This window comes from Canis lupus, chromosome 4 (genome assembly GCF_011100685.1).
Source record: "Canis lupus familiaris isolate Mischka breed German Shepherd chromosome 4, alternate assembly UU_Cfam_GSD_1.0, whole genome shotgun sequence".
NCBI lineage: Eukaryota > Metazoa > Chordata > Mammalia > Carnivora > Canidae > Canis > Canis lupus.
In genome coordinates this window covers 15778017-15803330 of record NC_049225.1, presented here as the reverse complement: position 1 = coordinate 15803330, position 25314 = coordinate 15778017, and the positions used below count along the sequence as shown (strand labels likewise).

Sequence of the window (25314 nt, the reverse complement as noted above, 5' to 3'; positions counted from 1 at the left end):
AAAACGCAGAAATATTGCAAGTTTGCATAAAATTTATGCAAGAGGATACTTCTTTGAAAGGTCAGTTTTAGCTGGGAGATTAGCAGAGAAACCCAAATAAATGGTGGTGGTGGTGGTGGTGGTAGTGGTGATGGTGTTTTAATTTTTTTTTAAGTAATCACTACACCCAGTGTGAGGCTCAAACCCACAACCCTGAAACATAGAAAGTCACATGCTCTACCAACTGAACCAACCAGGCACTCCTTTTAGTTAATATAATAAAAATAATTTAGTTAGCTTTTTAATTTAACATTGTTATAATTGAACAAGTAAAACAAGAGATGTAGTCATTTTCTTATGTTTTGATGTAATAGGACATGTATATTAATAGAGTATATCCCATTATAAAATGTTTTTGATGATTTAATAAATTATATCTGATAAATCATACTTTATGATATCCATTCCAAATCTTAGAATACCATATTCCTGTGAACTGATCTTGATTTAGCAAATAATTTTCTGTATTTAAAATTAAAAAATAATTTGATTCATTGGGTTTCTCACTTTTTGTGATCATGTTACTAATAAGTAAATTTTTGGAAACCCAGCAGACAGTATTCAAAATTTGGATTCTACATGTGAATAGATTGGACTTAGGTTAAGTGAGAGGGGCCTTGATAATAGATAAATTGCTGAATTTGCCTTCCAGCTGTGTGATTAGGGATAAATAACCTAATCTTTGAGTATTTTTCCTCATCTGTAAAATGAAGAGAATGTCAAACGAGAAAAGGAGTTGTTACAATGAACATTTCTAGCTGTTCTTTCAATTATAAAAGATGTTTTAATTGTTTATACTCAACAAGTAAATATGCTTACTCTTAGGTAGATATTTTTTAAAGGCTGAAAATGGATTTGTCCCATAAATCGTATACAGTTACATTGTACCTAAGGATACTACTCATCTAGCATGATTGAAGAGTGGTAATGCCAATAGTCCAGAGTCTTTAAATTTTGCTTGAGTAATGTTTTGAGAGGTAACAGATGTAACTATCATCATACTGTCTTCATTTTGGTTAAATTTGAATTAAGTTGCAAAGCCAATTGCTGAGTTAAATTGCTTTTTCAGGAGTGACTATATAGAGATGAGCTTTGTAAGAGTGAAGGGTAGCTGGCCCAATATACATAAAATAAGTAATCTTTATGAATACTTGGGAACTGAGAAAGTTTGGTTTTTGTGTTCATTATATTGATTTTCTTAAATTGATGTGTTGGCTCAGTACTTTAAAAATAGAATAGATATTCTTGAGCACAATATCTGAAATGCCACATCAAGTTTTTATAATGAATACAAAATATTTATTCTACATGTGTGCTTTTTTTTTTTTAAGATTTATTTATTTATTCATGAGAGACACAGAAAGAGTGAGTGAGTCAGAGACATAGGCAGAGGGAGAAGCAGGCTTCTCACAGGAGCCTGGGTGTGGGACCCAATCCTGGATCCCAGCATCACGACCTGAGCCAAAGGCAGCTGCCCAACCACTGAGCCACCCAGGCGTTCCTACATGTGTGCTTTCTAAATTAACCTTTTTTAAAAAAAGTCATTTATTTGTGTGTTCTTGTTAGTTTTTGTCCTCTGAATGTTCACTATCAAATAATTGTAAAGTGTTTTTCTGTACCACAACCTCTCAGTTGGGGGGGAGGGATTTCCTCTAGCTCCATGAAATTGAATTTTATGACTTAGTATTTATCAAAGATATAGAATTAAAGATTTTTATTTTTATGAATAGTTTTTATAAGACATTCGGTTGAACCATATTTGGTGTATAATCAGTGACTTAATAGAATTGTATTAAACACCCCATTCTTTTTGTAGGCCTTTAACTCTAGTTTTATTTTTTAAAATTTATTTTTTATTATTTTTTTAAGATTTTCATTCATTTCTTCATGAGAGACACAGAGAGACAGAGAGAGGCAGAGACACAGGCAGAGGGAGAAGCAGGCTCCATGCAGGGAGCCCGACGCGGGACCCAATTCCGGGTCTCCAGGATCAGGCCCTTGCCTGAAGGCTGCGCTAAACCACTGAACCACCCAGGCTGCCCCTAACTCTAGTTTTAGTAACAAATTTTAAGTAGCTGTTTTTAAAAGTTTTTTATTTTTAGTAACTGTTGGAAAATTTTCTGTTTTAAAGCATGTAGACTCTTTATTGTGCCTGTGTTATTTTGTCATTCATTCATTTATTTATTTTTTTAGAAGAGTATATATTTGAAATGTAGGGGGATCCCTGGGTGGCTCAGCGGTTTAGTGCCTGCCTTTGGCCCAGGTCGGGATCCTGGAGTCCCGGGATTGAGTCCCACGTCGGACTCCCTGCATGGGGCCTGCTTCTCCCTCTGCCTGTGTCTCTGCCTCTCTCTGTGTGGGTCTCTCATGAATCAATAAAATCTTTAAAAAAAAAAAAAACTTAAGAAATGTATGCATAGGTATGAATGACCTCATGTTTTACAAAATCTCACACTAAAATAACAGATTTGGGGGAAAATGGTGTTGGTGTAGATTGTTTAAAGCTTAAGTAAATTTTTAATGAGGATGAATATGAGCAATAATCCTCTAATAAAGTTAGTTAATAAAGTACTGTAGCTTTAAGAAAAAAGGGGAAGGTTGGTTGATATTAAGAATACGTAGGGAAGAATTGAGATTGCTGAGTTAAGGAATCAAAAGCAAAAGAAGATTGGGGCAAGTATAATCAATAATGAATGTCTAAGTCAGCATGTGGTTACATTAAAAACTAAGAGAAGAAAGTGGAATTAGGGCAGCCTGGATGGCTCAGTGGTTTAGCACCGCCTTCAGTCCAGAGTGTGATCCCAGAGACCCGGGATCGAGTCCCATGCCGGGCTCCCTGTGTGGGTGGGGCCTGCTTCTCCCTCTGCCTGTGTCTCTGCCTCTCTCTCTCTCTCTGTGTCTCTATAAATGAATAAATAAAATCTTTTAACAAAAAGTGGAATTAATTGGATGAGTATTGTGACTAGTACTGTGTTCCGCTTTATTTTTGTACTTTGCATTCAACTACTCGTATTAGCGTAAAAAAAAAACAGCATTACTTCTGTGTTATACTAACATGTGAACCAACATTACTTCTGTGTTACACTAACATCATTCACCTATTTTTTCCAAGTCTGAAAACTAATTTAAGTTACAGAAATACCTCTTGATTCAGAATAGGATATGTAGTCAAACTACCTTTCAGAAAAGTTTCTCTCCCATAACTAGTGTTTATGTATGCTTTTAATATTTGTCTTGCCAACCTGGTGTCATAAATTTTCTAACTTTTCACAATCTGATCGACCAAAATATTAGAATACATTTAAATTTTGTGATTCCTGAATAATAATGAAAGAGTTTCACATATTTTTTTGGACATACTTCTTTGTCATTAGCCCTTATATCTAATTGGGTCATACTCCTTATGGTGTGTAAGAACTTTTTACATATAAAAGAATGTTTATTTAATTATGATAATTATTTTTCCCAGCTTGGAACTATCAAATTTTATTTTTACCTTTTAAGAAAATACTTCAAATGATACCTTTACGAAATCAACTGATTTGGCCAATAAAATTTTATTGACTTACCAATTACCTGGTTAATAAATTCTAGGCAATTGAAATAAAACAATAAATGAGAAGCATCTCAAGATACTTAGTAAAGGCAAAGAAAAAGACAAAATTTTAAAACAAGATGATATGAAGATAGGGGCATCTTCAAGACTATGAAAGAGCATCAGGGACGTAGCAAATAATTGTCCAAAGTTAACCTTTCAGAAAAGATACACTTAAGTTTTTTTTTTCTTGTAATTTTTTTGGTAAAGATTTTATTCATTTATTCATGAGAGGCAGGCAGAGAGACACAGGCAGAGGGAGAAGCAGGTTCCATGTGGGGAGCCCAATGTGGGACTCAACTCCCAGGACTCCAGGATCACGCCCTGAACCAAAGGCAGGCGCTAAACTGCTGAGCCACCTAGGGATCCCCTTGTTCTTTGAAATTAGTTTCTAATTTCATTCACATATGCTCTTTATTAAAAAAAAAATTAAAGAAGGAAGGTGGTATTTAATCATAACTCTGCGGGCAGCCCCGGTGGCTCAGTGGTTTAGCGCTGCCTTCAGCCCAGGGCATGATTCTGGAGACCCGGGATCGAGTCCCACGTCCGGCTCCCTGCATGGAGCCTGCTTCTCCCTCTGCCTGTGTTTCTGCCTCTCTCTCTCTCTGTTTCTCATGAATAAATAAATAAACATTTTTATTAAAAAATAACAATAGTCATAACTGCCACTGAGGCATAACTACCATTTTTGACACGTCTTTCTAGGCCCAAGCCTTTATGTGTCGAGGGAATTATTTTATTTAGAACCTATTTTTGCATGTTTTAGAGTTGGAGGTGGTGGAGGGGTAAGGGAAGCAAGAGGATCTTAAAGCTCATCTCTGATGTGGAGCTGGAAGCATAACTCAGTCTCAAGACCGTGACTGAGATCATGACCTGAGCTGAAACCGAGAGTCAGATGCTCAGCTAGTCAGTTGAGCCACCCAGGTCCCCCAGTATTTTTAAAGCTTTATCCATTTACCTAAGTGGATTTTCTTTGGGGAAATATTTTAATTCCAGATATAAATTCAGACCAATATGATAGAAAATTATGTTAAAATACTTATATTTTCATGAATTTTGTTTCCCTGGCATGTTTATTGTTATTTGAGATTTGTCCTTTGGTTAGACATGAATTCTAAAGCTTGGTTCTATTTTATTTAGTCTATTTTTATCAATACTAATCTTATAAGCAATGTTTTTGTCAGTAATTATAGTCTTATACCCAGAGAAATATATTTGACAAATAACATAAGTTATCATTATGCTGTGAAGAGTTTGAAAAAACAGGAATGCTCAGCAGTCAGTAGAGCCTGCAATTCTTGTTCTTGGGATCATGAGTTTGAGCTCCACATTGAGTGTAGAGTTTACTAAAGAAAAAAATTTAAAAATCAGAAAAAAGATAAACCATAATGCTCAGTTTAGTATGTTTAGTTTATACAAATAAACTATACCCATTTATTACTATAAGGAGTTAACTCTACTATAAAAAGCTAAAACTATGGCAATCTTTTCTGAGTTGTGTTTTGTTTTTTCTTTTGTATTGATAATTTTTGGTGAAAGCCCTCAGGCCAAAGTCAGTTTTGCAAATCAGAATGTGTCAAAATTCGTTAATGAAAGAAATTACTTAAAATGTTCAGTGGAAGTAAAGATCACTGTAGTTAGAACCTTTCTCTCACTTTAAAAGACATTTACAGTGATATTTGAGTTCCTCAGAATTGTGAATTGCCAGATTTTTGAACAGAGGAAATATTTTTTTAAATTAACTTTAAAATTCATTCAGTGATGGAAGTATATGTAATGAAAATAATATTGGAATGTTGCTTCACATTATCATATTTCAGTTGCTACAAATTTGGGAAGTCCTGGGGATCCCTGGGTGGCTCAGCAGTTTCACACCTGCCTTTGGCCCCAGGATGTGATCCTGGAGTCCCCATCAAGTCCCATGTCAGGCTCCCTGCATGGAGCCTGCTTCTCCTCTGTCTGTGTCTCTGCCTTTCTCTCTCTCTGTCTCTCATGAATAAATAAATAAAATCTTAAAAAAAAAAAAAAATTGGGGAAGTCATTAAGACCAGAGAAACAAAGAACTGTAACTATACATGAAATTTAAAAACCTTGAAACTTTAAAAATTTAGAATCTTTTCACTGTTTTGTAATTTCTCACAGTATATACTACTCTTAAATTAATTTTACCATTTCCGTTTTAGTTAATAATGAAGTAAGTAATGACAAATAGTACCAAATGGAGGTTTCAAGGGGGGATTCCTAATACTTGGATTGATTTATAATGACTGGTTGCTTACAGTTGAAAAAGCTTCAAGGTAGATTTTTGAGGATGATTCTTTACCCCCCCATTCCCCCCTTCCTCCCTTCTCTCTGTTAAAACTCTGGGATTAGTCTACAAACAGGATTTTATAGGTAATGGTAAATTATGTTACCCTTCAGAGGGCCACATATAGTTGTTGTATTTTTTTTTTTTAACATTCACTCGATAAAATTGCTTTTCTGAAACTAGGAGCCATGAGATATATATGGTAAATATAGGCGTACATAGGAGATATTGCTGGTTCAGTTCCAGACCACTGCAATAAACCAAATACTGCAATAAAGTGAGTCAAATGATTTTTGTGGTTTCCCAGTGCATATAAAAGTTATGTTTACACTATACTGTAGTCTATTAAGTGTGTAATAGCATTATGTCTTTTAAAAAAGCCAGTGTACATATAGCTTAATTAAAAAATACTTTATTGCTAAAAAATGCTAGCTGTCATGTTAGCTTTCACCCAGTTGTAATTTTTTTGGTGGCTGCTGACTGAGCACAATGGTATTTGAAGGTTTTTGGTGGCTGTGGCAATTTCTTAAAAGAAGACAACAATGACTTACCATATTGATTGACTCTGTTTCATGACTAATTTCTTTGTAGCTGCAACACTATTGAATAGCATTTTACCCACAGTAAAACTTTCCAAATTGGAGTAAATTCTCTCAATTGGAGTAAGTCCTGATGCTGCTTTATCAACTGAATTTATGTAATATTATAAATCCTTTGTTGTCAACAGTATTCATCAGAGCATCTTCACCAGGAGTAGATTCCATCTCAAGAAGCCACTTTCTTTGTTCATCCATAAGCAGCAACTCCTCATCCTTTCAAGTTCTATCATAAAATTGCAGCAGTTCAGTCCCATTTCCAGGCCCCACTTCTAATTCTAGTCCTCTTAATATTTCTACCACACTTGCAGTTACTTCCTCTCCTGAAATCTTGAACTCCTAAAAGTTGTCCATAAGGGTTAGAGTCAACTTCTTTTAAATTCTTATGGATGTTGATATTTTGACCTCTTGTCATAAATTACAGATATTCTTAATGACACCTAACGTGGTGAATCCTTTCCAGAAGGTTTTCCATTTACTTCATCAGAGAAATTACTATCTATGGCAGCTATAGCCGTACAAGATGCATATTTCTTAAATAAGACTTGAAAGTTGAATTACTCCTTGATCTATGCGTTGTAGGATAGACGTTGTGTTAGCAAGCATGAAAACTACATTAATGTACATCTCTATCAGAGCTCTTGTATAACCACGTGCATTATCAATGAGCAGTAATATTTTGAAAGGAATCTTTTTTTCTGAGCTGTAGATTTCAACAGTGGGCTTAAAATAACAGTAAACCATGTTGTAAACAGATCTGCTGTCATCTAGGCTTTGTTCCATTTATAGAGCATAAGCACAGTAGATTTAGCATAGTTTCTAAGGACCCTACGATTTTCAGAATGACAAATGAGCATTGGCTTTAATTTAAAGTCACCAGCTGCATTAGCCTCTAGCAAGAGTGGCAGTCTGTTCTAGGAACCTTTGAAGTCAGGCGTTGACTTCTCTCTAGCTATGAAAGCTCTTAGATGGCGTCTCCAGTAGAAGGCCAGTTTCACCTACATTGAAAATCTGTTGTTTATTGTAGCCACCTTCGTTAGTTATCTAAGCTAGATCTTCTAGATAACTTGCTGCAGTTTCTATATCAGCACTTGTTTCACTTGCAGTTCTATGTTATAGAGATGGCTTTTTCCCTTAAAGCTTATTTACCAACCTCTGCTAGCTTCAGATTTTACTTCTGCAGCTTTCTCACCTTTCTCTCGGCCTTCATGGAATTGAGGAGAGTTAGGACCCTGTCCTTGGATAAGGCTTTGGTTTAAGGGAATGCTGTGGCTGGTTTGATCTTCTATCTAGACCATTTTGCTATCTATTTTGCTTTCTTACCATTCCTGTGTTCTTTGGAGTAGCACTTTTAATTTCCTTCAAGAACTTTTCCTTTGCATTCACAACTTGATTAACTGTTGGGCATAAGAAACCTACCTTTTGGCCTGTCTTGGTTTTTGGCATGCCTTCCTCACTAAGCTTAATCGTTTCTAGCTTTGGTTTTAAAGTGAGGGATGATTGACATCTTTTCACCTGAAGCCTTAGAAGCCATGGTAGGGGTAAATTGGCATGATTTCAGTATTGTATTTTAGGAAATCGGGAGGCCAGAGGAGAAGGAATGAGACTGAGAATGGCTGCTTTGGTAGAACTGTCAGAACATACACATTTATCAATTGCATTTGCTACCATATAGGAGTGTGTGGTTCGTGGTGCCATAAAACAGACTAGTGATATCAGAGATCACTGATCACAGATCACCATAACAAATACAATAATAATGAAAAACTTAGAAATAATGTAAGAATTACCAAAGTGTAATAGACACGAAATGAACAAATGCTTTTGGAGAAATGGCACCAATATAGACTTAGTCGAGTCCCAGCTGCCACAAATCTTCAATTTCTAAAAAAAAAGAAATATCTGTGAAGCAAAATAAAATGAGGCATGCAAGTAAAATGATTTAAAAAGATTGGTAGGTTATTTTACTCAGGACAAGGTCAGAAAGGGGGTATTCTAGAAGGCTGATTTATTTTAATGTATGTTGTAATATATTGACAAGATTGTTAAGACTATGGCAAAAAGACTTTAGAAGGAACAGTATAAAAATAAGCTCATAAGTAGAAAACAAGAGTATTTTTTGTTTTATGTGCTTGTAATCCATAAAATAGTCCCCACTTTTGGATTCAGTGCTGACCTCTGGCTTACTCACTGATTTCTACAACTAGTCAGTGTCTTTGATTGTGTTTGGCAAGAATTTCCCAAGGCCACCCAAGCTATTTGCAACAGGTCATTGCTTCTAAAGCTTGCTTTTTTAGAAATGTGGATTAATTTCCATTGAAGTCAGTTTTGTTCTCTAAAAAAAGAAATACAAATTAAGGATGAAGGTTGAGTGAATTGTATATACCAGCTTATTTCTGATTAGGGTACGTTGAGGTCTTGCATAGCATTTTTTTTTTTTTAGTGTGCTATATAAAGTCTCCAACACTATTGACTCAAAAATATTAATGTATTTGTAAACAGGGAATCAAGTAGTTCATAAATAATAATTTAAGATTCTGCCTAAAACTTAAAATTTTAGTAATAATAATCACATCAACTTCAGGTTTTATCATATAATGTGTTGTAAAGAGTCAAGTCACCAGAATTGATTCACGATTATATTTTAGAAACATTTTATTTATTTTTTTTTATTTTTTTAAAGATTTTTTATTTATTCATGAGAGACACAGAGAGAGAGAGAGAGGCAGAGACACAGGCAGAGGGAGAAGCAGGCTCCATGCAGGGAGCCTGACGCGGAACTCGATCCCGGGTCTCCAGGATCATGCCCTGGGACAAAGGCAGGCGCCAAACCACTAAGCCATCCAGGGATCCCCTAGAAACGTTTTAGACATAACATAGCATTACTTTTATGTAACATAAAATACCAGGTAAAAGTATTTGAAAACTGTTGATCATTTCTCCCAAGAGTATATAGAGACAATTATGTGGCAAGATGTGGTAACATCTTTTTCTTTTAAACCCTAATTGTTTTCTTTTTTTTTTTTTTTTAATTTTTATTTATTTATGATAGTCACAGAGAGAGAGAGAGAGAGAGAGGCAGAGACATAGGCAGAGGGAGAAGCAGGCTCCATGCACCGGGAGCCCGATGTGGGATTCGATCCCGGGTCTCCAGGATCACGCCCTGGGCCAAAGGCAGGAGCCAGACCACTGCGCCACCCAGGGATCCCCCTAATTGTTTTCTTTTTCCGAGTCATATAGTTAGGTTTTGGAGGATATAGAGAAACAAAGAATTATTATATAGGGATGGAGATAGATAGATAGATAGATGATAGATAGAACCATCTATTTTCATATAATGTGTGTGTGTGTGTGAGAGAGAGAATCTCCATCCCTATCTGGGTTCTCCCCTCCCCTGTTTTTGTTTTGTTGTTTGCAGTATCTGTGTTCCTTAGGAGACCATATAAATGAGATTAATCTCCCCATACAGGCATGCCTGGGCAGCTCAGTGGTCGAGCGTCTGCCTTTGGCTCAGGTTGTGATCCTGGGGTCCGGGATCGAGTTCCGCATAAGGCTCCCTGCATGGAGCCTGCTTCTCCCTCCACCTGTGTCTCCGCCTCTTTCTGTGTGTGTCTCATGGATAAATAAATTTAAAAAGTAAAATCTTTTAAAAAATAATCATAATCTCCCCCATACAGAATTAAATTACCTTCTCATGAAGAAAACATTCATTTTTCCATCTTAACTTCTAACTAGAGATTTTTAAAATGCATATCTCATATACTTATAAACCTGTGAACTACCATTGTGAATATAACTCAAGTTTCAGTTGTGTTTACATTTCTTATTTTATAGAAAGGACAAGACATTTGGCTTCAGGATCCTATAGAATTTATAGAACCTTTTGGATATTAGATAATTTGTTATTTTGTTAAGTTCTTATGATTAAGTGATGATGCTGTGAAAATGATGGAACTGAAAACAAAAAATGTGGGAGAAAGCTATGGTGGTGTTTTCATTTTATGCATAGACAAAATTAAAATAATTCGCCCATTGACCTGCTGGGTATTGCCTTAAGTGACTTCAAATTATCGGTTACCTTTAGGCCAAAATGTCTGATAAAAATAGTTATAGAAAAGTTACTTTTAGAGAAAAAACATAATGCGCCAAAATAGTTCTAATTTTCGTTAAGCTGTTGACTGAAATTGGCTTGTTTGAATCAATGTGAGTTAAAGACCATTTATCACTTTTAAAATTTTTGTTTCTAAATAAAAATAAAACTAATGTGAGAATATTGCTTAAAAATATACATTTAAAAACTATAAAATATTAAAATGTTTTCCCTTATACAACAGAATCATTTTTTAGCCAATAAAAACTACATCTGAACGTCATTTAAACTTTCTGAACATCAGTCCTATTTCCAGAACTATTTGCTGATTAATAGTCTTAAGAAGTTAATAGAAATTAAATTTTTTCCCACATAGTTTCACACTTAAATAATTTAGCCAGAATGAGTGTGTATCACATTATTTCCTTGATTATGTGAATGAGGAAAGAATTGTATGGATAATAGAAAACGTTAGCCCATTTTCTCTTCTGCCATTTGAATCTTTATGTTTTTGAAAGAGAAATTCTTTTTTGTTGTTGTTTATTTAAAAGATTTTATTTATTTATTCATGAGAGAGAGAGAGGCAGAGACATAGGGAGAGAGAGAAGCAGGTTCCATGCACGGAGCCTGATGCGAGACTCGATCCCCCAGGATCACACCCTAAGCGGAAGGCCAGCACTCAACTGCTGAGCCACCCAGGCATCCCTATATTTTTGGGGTTTTTTTTTTTGAGGGGGGGGTGTAAATTGTAGTCTGAATTCAAGGCTTCTGAGTTAACCAGAATCAACCAAGAATTATAAAAACATGTAACACCCAAGACTTAATTATGTATTGATTTTGATTAGTAAAGTTTTTAAATAGTTTTTAAATAGTTTTTAAATAGGTATATCTTAACATTATATATGTAGAGAAGTTTAAAAATTAATCTCTGGTGTTCTTAATAAATCCGATATGAGATCTTAGAAGCATAGCATTAATATTAGAACACTATCTTTAGGAAAATTATCATTTTTCAATGCGTGTACCTATTTTTACCCTCCGACAAAGTTCACAGATGTGGATGGTACCAATCTTTGTATTCGATAAGTATAATTCTCATTCACCTAAGAGAATAAATCTTATCTTTCAAAGTGAGTGATTTTTCTCCTCCAAAACCAGATACATTATTATATTTGGAAGGCCTAATATGGTAGAGGAATATATCCAGGGAAACTCGTTTATTTGTGAAAGTCTTAAAAAATGATTTGTCTCAGTATTTTTTTTCTTTAATTATTAACGAAAAGGATTTGGTCATTGAGTTATTTTCCCTTGCTCATGAATAGATTTCTATATTCATGAATATAGGAATATATATGTGTGTGTGTGTGTGTGTATACACATGCCACGTGTGTGTGTGTGTGTGTGTATAAAATGCAGCAATTTATGGAAATAGATTTGCAATTTGCCATCAAATTGCCTCTACTGAAAGTTTCTAATCTTGCTTTGTATCAGTAATTTATCCGTTCTTATTTTAAATCGTGGGTAGGCAGACTACCATCATGGGCCAAATCCATCCTGCCTCCTGTTTCTGTAAGGCCTTTTTTTTTTTTTTTCCCCCAGATTCTGGTAAAACATTTAGGCCTTTTACATTTTTAAAAAGAAAAAGTCACAAGAAGAATAATATGTCATGACACCTGAACATCCTGTGAAATTCAATTTCATAGAATGAAAATAAATTATTAGAACACAGCCATGCTATTTCATTTATGTATTGTTTATGGTATTGTTCAGCTTGTAGTACTACAATAGCAGAGTTGAGTACTTGCTGTAGCAGTTAGTATGACCCTCAAAGCCTGACTTATTTATTCTTTGGCCCTTTGTAAGAAAAGTTGGCAAACTTTTTTCTTAACCCTTCGTTTAAATCATTAAAAGACATGGAAGCTCTCATTGGTAGATTTAATTAAACTGCAGATGGTTTAGACATCTGCTTTTTGAAGATCTTTGTAGTGGTCTCAGACTAAGTAGGTTTCTTGTTCCAGTAAATCCTTTCTAACAAAGTGGATTCTTCTGTAAGTTATACAAGAATTGCTATGATAGCAGTGGGTATCACTCTTGACCTACATGGACTTAACATTCATGTTTTTAACTGTTGGCTAGCAACCCCAGGGATCTAAGGACAAGCAATCATTTATAGTTTTGCTGAAGCATGAATTTAAATTATAACTGTGGGAAAATGGCGTGGCAATGCATGTTTAATTACCTAACCTGACATTCAAGATACAAGTAGTTACTTTATATACTCTTAATAAAATGCAGTCAAATGTGATTTTTTTTTTAATGGAGAAATTTATGTAATGTGATGAGATTTAAGAGGTCACCACAAAGGTCAAGGATTTTATTGCAGGGAGAAAAATCATTCCTTAGCTACATATTATCAGTATTCGATTAAAAGCATGTATTAGGTCATTGTGTATTAGAAATTGTCCAAAACAGGGATCCCTGGGTGGCTCAGTGGTTTGGCCCCTTCCTTTGGCCCAGGGTGCGATCCTGGAGTCCCGGATCGAGTCCCGCGTCGGACTCCCTGTATTGAGCCTGCTTCTCCCTCCGCCTGTGTCTCTGCCTCTCTCTCTCTATCATAAATAAATAAATAAATCTTAAAAAAAAAAAAGAAATTGTCCAAAAGGAGAGAAACTTGGTCTTGTCATACTTCTTGCATTCTAAAATGAAAGTGCTATCCTAGACATCAGGTAGGACTTCAGAGCAAATCTCTGAGAGTTACTAAGCCAGTCAGTTCAGTCATCTATCTAGAAACCTAACAGCTGGTATATTATTCTCTAATTCAGGCTACTGTCAGCTATTCTGTCAGTAGTTATATACAGAATATATGTGACATAAAGAAAATATTTGTTGAACCAGTATGAAGCACTTTGTCATGGTAAGACAGAGTTCCCTTATTATCTTAGAAAATTTGTTACGTATATTATGAACAGTCATAATATTCCTCTCATTAAACCTAGTCAGGGATATCTGAATATCTTCATGCTGTAATCTTATTTTTTATACTAATGTGATTGTTATTTTTTTCTTTTGAACTGGAATGAAGTAGAGAATCGCTTAAAAAATAAGGTTAGTACAATAGTCTTACTGTCAGAATACAGATTCTAACCTGATTTTGACTTTCATATTTTGAGAAATGCTTTTTTTAAAAAAAGATTCATATTCTTTCTACATATGAAAAAAAAACTTTATTCTCTCAAATAGTGGTTTAGGGCAGTGTTTACCTAGAAATAAGCAATTGAGAATTTGTAGGTCATGACGAAGTCATATTGCAAAAGAGATTGTATTCTCTTTGATGCTGTCTGATTATAAGATTGCATGAGTTTATCCTAAATTTCCCCTCTTAAATAAGTGTTAGATGGTTGCTATATATGGAATTTTACATAACTAATGTGAGGGGTTACAGCAATATAACTTCGACCTGACGTTCGGTTCTTCACTTTTGACCCATTCTGACTTCATAAGATAGTTTTTTTTACTTTTGCTGCCTTTTACTTCTTACATATAATTTGAAGAAATGTGTCAAATTTTGAAAAGCAGTTATAGTAAACAATCTAATTCATTCCTTTTTGGGATACCTGGTTGAGCGCCTGCCTTTGGCTCTCAGGGTATGGTATGATCCAGGGCCACAGGGAACTCGTGTCCCACATCGGGCTCTCTGCATGGAGCCTGCTTCTCCCTCTGCCTGTGTCTCTACCTCTCTCTCTGTGTCTCTTATGAATAAATAAATAAAATCTTTTTTAAAAAAGGTCATTCCTTTTCATTGTAACTACTTCAGAGGAGAATGAGAAAGGAGCCTGAGCTCTCAGAGTTATAGAACTAGGTTCAAATGCTAAGGTCTCTCTATCTACATCCTAATGATATAGCCATGCACCTCCCTGGGTATAACATGTAAAAAGGGCATAATAATTTAGGCATTAGAAAAGTGTTACAAAAATTGTCTTGTACAGAAAGCATCTACCACGGTATCTGCCATAATAAACATGAGCAATCATGTTAGCTGTTCTTATGTACATTAAGGTGCCCCACTAGTGTTCAGTTAGAGTTAACTTCTATCTTTGTAAAAGGAGAAACAGCACACAAGTGAACAATAAAGGTAGTCCAAAACTTCACTTAATTATTTAGAGCTTTTCTGTGCTTTCTACATAAGCTTCTAGTAAAGCAAATCTTGCTTACCTGATTTTTTTCCCATTAGTCATTTGCTGGAAGTTACAATTCACAGAATAATACATAGCATAGAATTTATGAAGGAGAAGAGATTCACAGAGGGTGCTGTTGCTTCACTGTCTGGGTGATTTGTTTTGGGGAAATTGAAGAAATACATATTATTTCACTTCATATAAAAATTATGTGTATAGGTAACTTAATTATTGAAAAATTACTGTGTAGTTGATTTTTTAAAAATCTGACTCAAAGCACAACTGAAGTTAATCATAGTCTGAAAGATAGTGAATATTCATATTAATAATCTGTATTAATTACAGATCCTTAGTTTCGCTCCTCTGTGAGTTTGCCTTGTAGCCTTGTATCTGAGTTTTAGCACGTTCACAAAATTGTTCAATAAATAGAAAACAAAAAAACCTCACCTTATTTGGCTACCTTGTAGCAAATTTTTTTTTTTTTTTTTTTTTTTTTTATTCATGAGAGACAGAAAGAGTCAGAGACCCAGGCAGAGGGAGAAGCAGGCTCCATATAGGGAGCCCGATGCGGCACTTGTCCTGGAACCGCGGGATCACGCCCTGAGCTGAAGGCAGACGCTCAATCGCTGAGCCACCCAGGCGTCCCACCTTGTAGCAATTCTTAGAAGATTTGATTACTTAATCCTTTAAAATGGGGAATGATGACTACCAGAAATACACCTACAGGAACACCTGGGTGTCCACAATTTCAAGGTTGTGGATCCCACTTAGCATGGAGCCTGCTTGAGATTTTCTCTCTCTCCATCTTCCTAGGTCCCTCTTCCATATTTTCTCACATGCTCTCTCTGAAATAATTTTTTTTCTAAAAAAGAAATAACATATAACTTACAGAGCAAAGTTCTTTAGCAACATGACTATCATAACCAGACAGTTTGTTGGGATAATTTTCTTGAGTTTTAATTGATTTAGTAATATATGTCATCCAATACCATGGATAATTCAGAATTGGATGTCTTAAGAAAACTAGTTTCAGTTATTTTTTAAAAGTCTCACTATGAAAATGTATTCATTAAGATGAAAAGAGTCAGATATTAGTAACTGCTTTATAGATGAGGAAATTGATATGTAGAAATTTGAACTTCTATAAGGTCCTTTCAGTAACTAGGTTCAAATCAGTTTTCTTTTTTTTTTTTTTTTTAAGATCTTATTTATTTGAGCTAGAGACAGAGAAGGAGTAGTGGAGAGGGGCAGAGAGAAAGGGAGGAGCCCATTCCACACTGAGCAGGGAGCTCAGCTGATGGCTCATCCCAGGACCCTGGGATTGCGACTTCAGCTGAAGACAGATGCCTAACCAGCAGAGCCACTGAATTTATCAATTTTTAATGGTATGCTTCTCTCAGTAGAAAATGAATGGGTTCGGGCCCCTGGATGGCTCATTCTGAGGAGCCTGTGACTCTTAATCTCCGGGTTGTTGAGTTCAAGGCCCATGTTGGGTGTAGGGATTGCTTAAAAATAAAAATCTTAAAAAAGAAAAATTAATGGGTCATTGTTGAGGAAGTATATGTTTAATGATCTTGGAAATATAGCCCATAGATAAGTTATATCTTAACTTTCTACATAAATATAAATATTGAACAGTTTTTTATTCCAATAGGGGTTTTGTTTTTGTTTTTTTGTAGGTAAACTCTATGCTCAATGTGGGGCTGGACTTCTCACCCCAAGATCAAGCATCACTTGTTCTACCAACTGAGCAGCCAGGCACCCCTAATAGTTTTTAACTGTAAAATTTAATACAGGAAACTAGTTTTATAGAGCATACCTGTACCTGTCTACAAAGTATTATCAGTGCTGCTTTAATAGCAATTAAACCCTTCCACCTCAAAGTATAAAAGCTTGGGAGAAATACAAACTTGGTATAAGTCACCACTGACGCCCACATGATTGTGTGGTTTTCTAGACAAATGCCCATCTTTTTGCTACTTAAATGTCTAGAATAGGAGAAGAGTGGTTGTGATAAAAGTGGGGTTTTGGCCTAGAGAAGAAACAAAACAACTACAGAAACAAAACCAGAATGTAAATGTTTGAAGGACTGTAGGGTAGGAGCCTGATTAGACTTGTGTTTGCTTGACTTCAAGGAGTTGAACTTGGATCTGTGTGTGGAAGGTAAAGTAAGAGATTTTAAAAGAATTTGATAGCTTTCAGAGTTGTCTGAAAATGGTAATGGTTTTCCTTGGGAAATAGAATGTTTTCCTGTGTTTCATCTCATAGACTAGACTGTTACCTGGTGTGCATCAAGAGGCTTATAGTCTAAACTTTCCATTGTATTTTCTGTTCCTAAGATGAAGAGGTTAACGAAGTGTGCAGTGCATTCATTATTAAAGGGGTGTGGAGAAAGGGATTCTAGAAAGTTTCTTTACGAAAAAGAATGTCATACACATTTTTCCCCCAAATAACAGATTTTACCTACTTTTTGTGTGATACTTTCCACTCTAAGTATTTCCTTCTGTAACATAGCATTTCTTTATATTTTCCAAGGAATATAATTGATAACTTTGAAGTCCTTTATTCCTCTTGGTGTTCACTAGGCATAAATGAAGTATCGGAGTCTTTACCACACTGTTATTGCAAAATACATAATGGTCCTGTAAAGTAGTAGTGAGGTAAGAAGAAAAAGCTTAATTTAGGTAAACTTTAGAGTAGAAGAGTGAAGTATGACTTACATCATTAGAGGTCCTTCTTTGTACTCTTCAGCCACTTTTTTGACTTTTCCAAATTGCCACATTATTTTTACTCACCAGATAGAATTCCCTTTACTTAGCTCCCTTCTGTTCACTGGTTTCCATGATCTGCCAGTCCACTTTTATAAGGGCCGCCAATTGACAGTGCTGCTTTGTTGTTCTTCCCAGCTCTACTCTAGGGCTCCTGCCGCTGATCTCAAATGCAGGAGCAGCAGAGGTGCTTTGAGAGAGAGAGAACAGAATGTCAAAGAGTCCAGCGGGGGACCAACAGATTGTGGGAAACCATGTGACTGTGTGATTCACATCTCCAAGGAGAGAGAACCGGTTGTTTCTGTGTCTAGATCCACCCTGTTATGAGGATAATACCATCAATAATGTAATTTTAATTGCCTGGATGCTTTGACACTGGCTTGAAAAAATAAAAATTTTAGCAGTGAAGTTACTGGTTAGATGAGTTTGAGTAGAACTGAATTCACTGACATTTAAATCAAGATAGTGGATAATGACTTGTGTAGTTTAAAACTCGAACATTTTAAGCATTATGGGAAGAGAGGGTAATTCATCCATGTGTATATGCATTGTCACTAAAATACTCAGCTTGATTCTTTTGCTACCAACCTTAGATGACCTGATGCTATTTGGTTTGTATATTGCTTCTTATCATGAAACCCTTAAAAATATCTTTATCTAAGGCCACACTTAAAGTTAGAAAAAACACATTAGTAAATTTCACATTTTGTCTTTAGGACATCGTTGTCAAGGATCAAATCTTACCATGGGTTAATTCTTATGCTCTGTTAATATGTAATTGCTAATGAACTATAACTTACGAATTTGTGTTTTTGCATACATTTAGATGAAGGAATTTTCTTCAATCCTTAGAAAATATAGGAGGGAGAGTTTGTAACATTAATGTTAGGACAGCATAACATGGACTTTTGTTTTAATCTGTAATTCTAGGACGACATAGACAGCCTAAACCCAGTTCTCAGGGACAACCCGCAACTTCAGGAAGAAGTGAAAGTCTGGGTAAAGGAACAAAAGGTTCAGGAGATTTTTATGCAAGGTAACTATTTTGAAGTTATTATGCATTAAGGTTTTTTTTTTTTTTTGGAACTGGGCAGTTTTTCATGTTTGGTTTTGGTTCAATTATGTGCAGTGTTTATAAAAAACTCAGTTTAATATTTTGAGTTATATCCGATCCAGGGAAAAGAATAGCAAAATCACAATTTCAGTAGAAAGTTGATAACTTCACCAATTTATTAACTAATTTGAGCTAAATAACTGACATGAAATTATAACCACACAGGTGTTTTGTTGATAGGAAAATCTCCATATTACAGAATACAATTAGGTGTGTCCTTCCTGGAGAAGGAAGTATTGTTTGCAGTAGAGGATTGCCCAAAGCCACAATTGATTTCCTTTGAAGAATGCTGTTCGTATCTGATAAAAGTGTCCTATTTCAGCTCACCCTTCTCAGCAATGACCATAATACTAGTTTTAGTTTTGTTTCCTTTTTTTAGTAAGCTCTAAATTTGTCTATAATGTGTGACTTTCAGACCAATGAGGTTTTATATAATTCTTAGTGATTTCTTTTTCTATCAGTAGAATCATATATTTTAAGCTTTTTCTGAAATTGAATTGAAACTGGGACAGTATGATGTGAAGTATTGATATTTTGTTGAATGTTTTTAAAAAGGAATTTTGTTGTTAAGTACCCATGTTCATCTCAACCCTCAACTTCCATGTCATTTAATTTCAGCATTAATAGAGATAATTTCTAAGGTGTGGCTCTTCTGCTTTGTTATAGGTATTTATAGCAGCAGATCATCGACTTACTAAATTCTTAGGCTAAGTATTCTTTAAAATTTAATACAGAGAATATGAAAAATACACAGAAATAGAATATTTCCGTGAACTTCCATCTGCCTTTTAGCCCCAAAAATGGTTTGCCCCAACCACACTGCTGTTTATTTCTATCAAATTTCAGACATCGCCAAATTCTGTTTTTAAATAAAGCCAACATACCCTTATTCCCCTAAAATTAATAGTCCTTTAATATTAAATACTGGATAATCATGTTCAAATTTCCATTTGTTTTATTAATGCCTTGAATGATTTTTAACAGGATTGACTGATCTTTATTATTATTCATTTATGAATTTTAAATCAGAGGAACCAAAAAAAGTCCACAATTTAATTGGTTGATATGCCCTGTATCTTTTTTTCTCCTTTCCTTGCAATTATTGAAGATACCAGGCTAGTATATTCTTTAGCAACTTTTGTTTCCTTATCATATTCTTAGAGGTGAAAAATTGAGGTAGTATATAGTCCCTGTCCATCCTAAGCTGAATTATTTTGTAAGGCTGACTCCAAACTGTGTTTTGTGATAGGAATAAGGCAGTTAGGAATTGAAAATTGTGCTAGTGGAAATTGAAAATTGGTCATGTTTGGAGTTGTTCTATAAGCTTTTACTGTATTACATTCTTAGAGTCTCATTCTTTATAGTTAGAAAAGACTAGAGTTTATATAATTGATTATAATGGCTCTGAATATATTTAACTTATAGGTCAAATGGAATATTTTCTATACATTTGTTAATTGACTTTTAGGCTGATACTGGCAGTTTTTTTTTTTAATTGGCAAATATCAGCTATTAATTGTATGTTAAATGGCTTATAAACTTATAAACTGTCAAATAAAGCATCAACCTAGGATTCAGAAAAGTAAATTCATTCCTAGCTCTTTCACTTAAGATTTTATTTAACCTAACAACCTCACTTTAATTTTTATAAAAGGGAAAATAATACTGAATTGAAGAAGATTAAATACACACTAGCTTTGGCAGCTTTTTCTAGCTGTCACAGAAGATTAAAATTTATAGTTGTCACATGGAAGTGTTTTGGCAACTTAGAAAACTCAGATATTGGGTTCCAAATTTTACCTTTCCGTTTCAGCCAAGTGTATTCCTTTATGTACCCCAAACCCTATTCAGTAGCTTTATACAACCTTGTGACTTTGTAGACCACTCTAACTTTACACTTTGTTCTGTCCTCTTATAACTCATGATCCCAGAAACCTTCTTTCTGACTTAAAGTACTTTATTTCCATTGAATTAGGAAATATATGTGTAGTAGAGTGTGTTCAACGATAAATTCACAGTGATCTGGCTCTAAGGTATACAATTTCTAATAAATTTTTTTTGAAAACTGATACTTGAATAAGATATTACTCATCACAAAGCTCCTGTTTCTCCTGAAAGGTAGTTCTTCAGTGAAATGTCTCCATTTAAGATACCCCTATTTCTTGTGTGTATGTATGTGTGTGTTTTTTTAAGGTCCTTATTCCTTAAATGGATACAGAGTGAGAGTATATAGACAAGACTCTGCCACCCAGTGGTTTACTGGCATAATTACTCATCATGATCTCTTCACTCGCACCATGATCGTTATGAATGATCAGGTAAATAGTACAACTAATATTTTTGAAGAGAAATTTATAATGCCAATATTCCATGCCTTCCAAAAAATGGTTCAACAGTTTGATACTAAATAATTTTCATCTTTAGGTTTTTTTATAGTTGTAATACTCCTAATAAGTTTAAATGTGTCTGATATTTATTAGAGGTCACTTTAGGTCACAGGGAGATTAATGATAACAAATTTATTTCAACAATGATTAAATAAGTCACTGAAATAGAAGCATCAAACTCTTTTAATTGATTAATTTTTTTTTTTATTCTTAGGTCAGCTAAAATTCTTTCTTAAAATCTTTTTCTGTCTCTGGTGATAAATATATTTCCCAAATGATTGTTTTTCACTAATGAAAACTAATGCACACCACTGTAGGTTTTGTCAAAACAAATTTCATTAATGGTATGCTCCCTTAAGTTTTATGGTGAATATTAAGGATTCAAATTTCATAAGAAGTTTTAAAGAACAGTCTGAAAGTCTTGATTTTAAATCTTTCAAAGCTGTGTTTTATTGACACACACACCCCCCCCAAAAAAATAAATTTTACGTCTTCCAAATTAAGTGGATTGTGGAGGGTGTCTGAGTGCCCCTTTAGAAATGATTCATATGCTTTGGTTAAATTTTTAGCTAAAATGCTAAATTATATTGTTTGGTCACATTTAATTTTTTTCCTAAAATGGTGAGAAACTTTCACTTCTCAGTGAAACTTAGAATTGCCATTGGTTTTTGAAATAGTTGCTTCTTTAACCTTTTTCAAATTACTATTGTTTGTATTCATTTACACTTTTTGTCATTTTCTTCTTAAAGTGTATTTTCTTAGCTTTATTTTATAGCTGGGTTTTTTTTTTCTTTTGGAAATTACTTCTTAATTTTTAAAATACATTTTATGACTTAGTATTATGCTCCCAATTAATTCTTAAACTTGCTTTTATACCTAATGTTACACCGACTAGCTGATTGGGTTTAATTTTTATTCTTGTTTTGTGTCATGGATTAGGTACTAGAACCACAGAATGTCGATCCTTCTATGGTTCAAATGACCTTTCTAGATGATGTTGTTCACTCTTTGTTAAAAGGTGAAAATATTGGCATTACATCACGGCGAAGGTCTCGTGCCAGTCAAAATAGCAACACAGTTCACGTATGTATGTTGTTAGTGATGTATTATTATAAAATATTTTTTCTTAGGTTACTTAGGATCAGTTAATAATAATCATTGTTAAATTATTTTTAGAGTCATTATACACGTGCCCAAGCAAATAGTCCCAGACCAGCAATGAACTCCCAAGCTGCTCTACCAAAACAGAATACACACCAGCAACAGCAACAAAGAAATACTCGTCCAAGTAAGAGGAAGGGCTCAGATAGCAGTATACCAGATGAAGAGAAGATGAAGGAGGAAAAGTATGATTATATAGCACGAGGAGGTAGTACTCATTTTTTTATGGAAATGAGAACAAATAAAAATACATTTAAGATATATTTAATATTTTAATTAATGAAAAATAAAACTTTCTCTTTTTAAATCTTATAGAAAACCCTAAAGGGAAAAACAAACAGTTGATGAATAAAAGAAGGAAACCTGAGGAGGATGAAAAGAAACTACATATGAAAAGACTACGAACCGACAATGTTTCAGACTTTTCTGAGAGCAGTGACTCAGAAAATTCAAATAAAAGGATGATAAATAATTCCTCAGAGCCGAAGCCAGAGAATGAGTTGAAAAATAAAAACACTTCAAAGATAAATGGAGAAGAAGGAAAATCCCAGAATAATGAGAAGGTAGAAGAGACACTAATAATAGATAGCCAGCCTCCCTGGGATCAAGTACAGGAAGATAAAAAACGTGAAGAAGCAGAGAAACAGAAGTCTGTTGACTCTCAGCTTCAAGAAAAAATGATTATTCATTCATCAGAGCAGGCCACACTTTCTGATCATAATCCTAATGATTTACTTCTTCAGGAATGCAATACCGAAAAAACACACACAGTGGAATTACTACCAAAGGAGAAGTTTGTATCTAGACCACCCACACCAAAATGTGTTATTGATATTACAAATGACACTAATTCAGAAAAGGTGGCTCAGGAAAACTCAAGTACCTTTGGCCTTCAGACACTTCAGAAAATGGATCCTAATATTAGTGATTCAAAACATTCTATTGCAAATGCAAAATACTTAGAAACAGCAAAGCAAGATTCTGATCAGAGCTGGGTCAGTGATGTAGTTAAAGTAGATTTAACCCAATCAAATGTTAGAAGTACTTCCTCAGGAAATGATCACCTGACTATGGAAAAAGAGAAAAATCAGTATGTCTCTTACATGTCTTCTCTAAGTGCAGTTTCTATCACGGAAGATAAGCTACATAAGCGAAGCCCACCCCCAGAGACCATAAAATCTAAACTTAATACTTCAGTAGATGCTCACAAGACAAAATCGAATCCCTCACCTGAAGTTATTAAACCCAAAGTTACCCATTCTCCTGATTCTGTAAAGTCTAAGGCCACTTATGTGAATAGCCAAGCCACTGGTGAAAGAAGACTAGCAAATAAGATAGAACATGAGTTATCAAGATGCAGCTTTCATTCAGTTCCTACTCGAGGCAATACATTGGAAGCTACAAAGAGCCCGCTTATCATTGATAAAAATGAGCATTTCACAGTTTACAGAGATCCTGCACTTGTTGGGTCAGAAACAGGAGCTAACCACATTTCACCTTTCTTAAACCAGCATCCCTTTCCTCTTCATTCTTCATCCCATAGAACCTGTTTAAATCCAGGTACCCATCACCCTGCCTTAACTCCTGCACCCCACTTACTTGCCGGATCATCCAGTCAAACTCCATTACCTACCATTAACACACACCCTCTTACTAGTGGTCCACACCATTCTGTTCATCACCCCCATTTACTTCCTGCCGTGTTACCTGGAGTGCCTACTGCCTCCCTACTTGGTGGCCACCCACGACTAGAGACTGCTCATGCCAGCAGCTTGAGCCACTTAGCATTAGCACACCAGCAACAGCAACAGTTGTTACAGCACCAGTCACCTCATCTTCTTGGACAAGCCCATCCTTCTGCTTCATATAATCAGCTTGGACTTTATCCAATTATTTGGCAATATCCAAATGGAACACATGCATACTCAGGACTTGGTCTACCTTCCTCAAAGTGGGTTCACCCAGAAAATGCAGTTAATGCTGAATCTTCATTAAGGAGGGTAAGTTAAAAAAAAAAAAAAAAAAAAAAAAAAAAAAGGAGGGTAAGTTATACTGTGGTTTGCCACATATCAGTATATACTTATTAATCAACATTAATCACATTTTATTACGGTAAAATATGTTAGAACTTTACAAACATTTTTCCAATTATGATGAAACTTTCGATACTTAGTAACTTTGGAAACATGGAAGCTGACATCTCAGAAAAGCTAAATTATTTTAAAAAGCCAATTTTCTGACGTACCTGTTGTGAAGAACGAAGGTCTTCGTAACTAATTGTGAATCATATCTAGAATTATTTTTGACCAGCTAAATTCCTAGAAGTAAAATTTGTTGATTCAAATTTATATAAAATTGTAAGGCTTTTGGTATATATCATCATCTTATTATTTTTTTTAAAGAGGGTAGGGAAAGGGAGAGAGAGAATCTTAAGCAGGCTCCATGCCCAATGTGGAGCCCAGTGGGGGGCTTAATCTCAAAATCCTGAGATCACGACCTGAGCCACCCAGGGCCCCATCATAAAATTATTTTTTAAGACAAACTGTTATATTTCCCAGTTAGATATATTGATGGTATGTTACAAGCTATAATTCTCTGATGCTCTTGTTCTCATAATGGTGTCTAGGTTGGAGACTTTTGGTATTTGAGAAGTAAAGTTGGGGCTGAGATCCTGCCAACATCAAATGTGAGGAATATTGGTGAAGGTGGTGGTATAGAGAGCTCTTATTCCTTTATGAGCTAATGTGATTTCTCTAGCCAAATATATTTTCATACTAAGAAATGATTGTTGAGAATTGCATGGGTGACTCAGTCAGTTAAGCTTCTGCCTTCAGCTTGGGTCATAATCTCAGCATCCTGGGACTGAGCCTGGCATTGAGCTCCCTGCTCAGCAAGGAGTCTGCTCCCGTACCACGCCCTCTGCCCCCCTCATACTCTCTCAAATAAAATCATAAAAAGAAAGAAATGATTGTTGAGGCCATTACCATCCCCAGTATCAAAAATAGTGAGAATGGCTCTCTTAAAATCTAGGACACAACTTCGTCATTGCTGCAGCCCAGGTTGCTCTTCAAGTATCCCACA

General features: G+C 35.0%; 1 protein-coding gene across 5 annotated transcripts in view; it reads left to right on the top strand.

Moving 5' to 3' along the window:
- JMJD1C (jumonji domain containing 1C) overlaps nt 1-25314 on the top strand; it is a 322913-nt gene that overhangs the window by 253515 nt on the left and 44084 nt on the right. For 3 of the 5 annotated variants that reach the window (XM_038534062.1, XM_038534058.1, XM_038534061.1), the window contains 5 exons: nt 18502-18607; nt 20879-21003; nt 22012-22155; nt 22249-22441; nt 22549-24233. In XM_038534062.1, coding sequence (XP_038389990.1) covers nt 18601-18607; nt 20879-21003; nt 22012-22155; nt 22249-22441; nt 22549-24233 — 2154 coding nt within the window. In that variant the 5' untranslated portion in view covers nt 18502-18600. Of the gene's footprint in view, nt 1-18501; nt 18608-20878; nt 21004-22011; nt 22160-22248; nt 22442-22548; nt 24234-25314 lie in introns of those variants that run through there. The other 2 variants (XM_038534059.1, XM_038534063.1) reach the window with 2 other exon arrangements.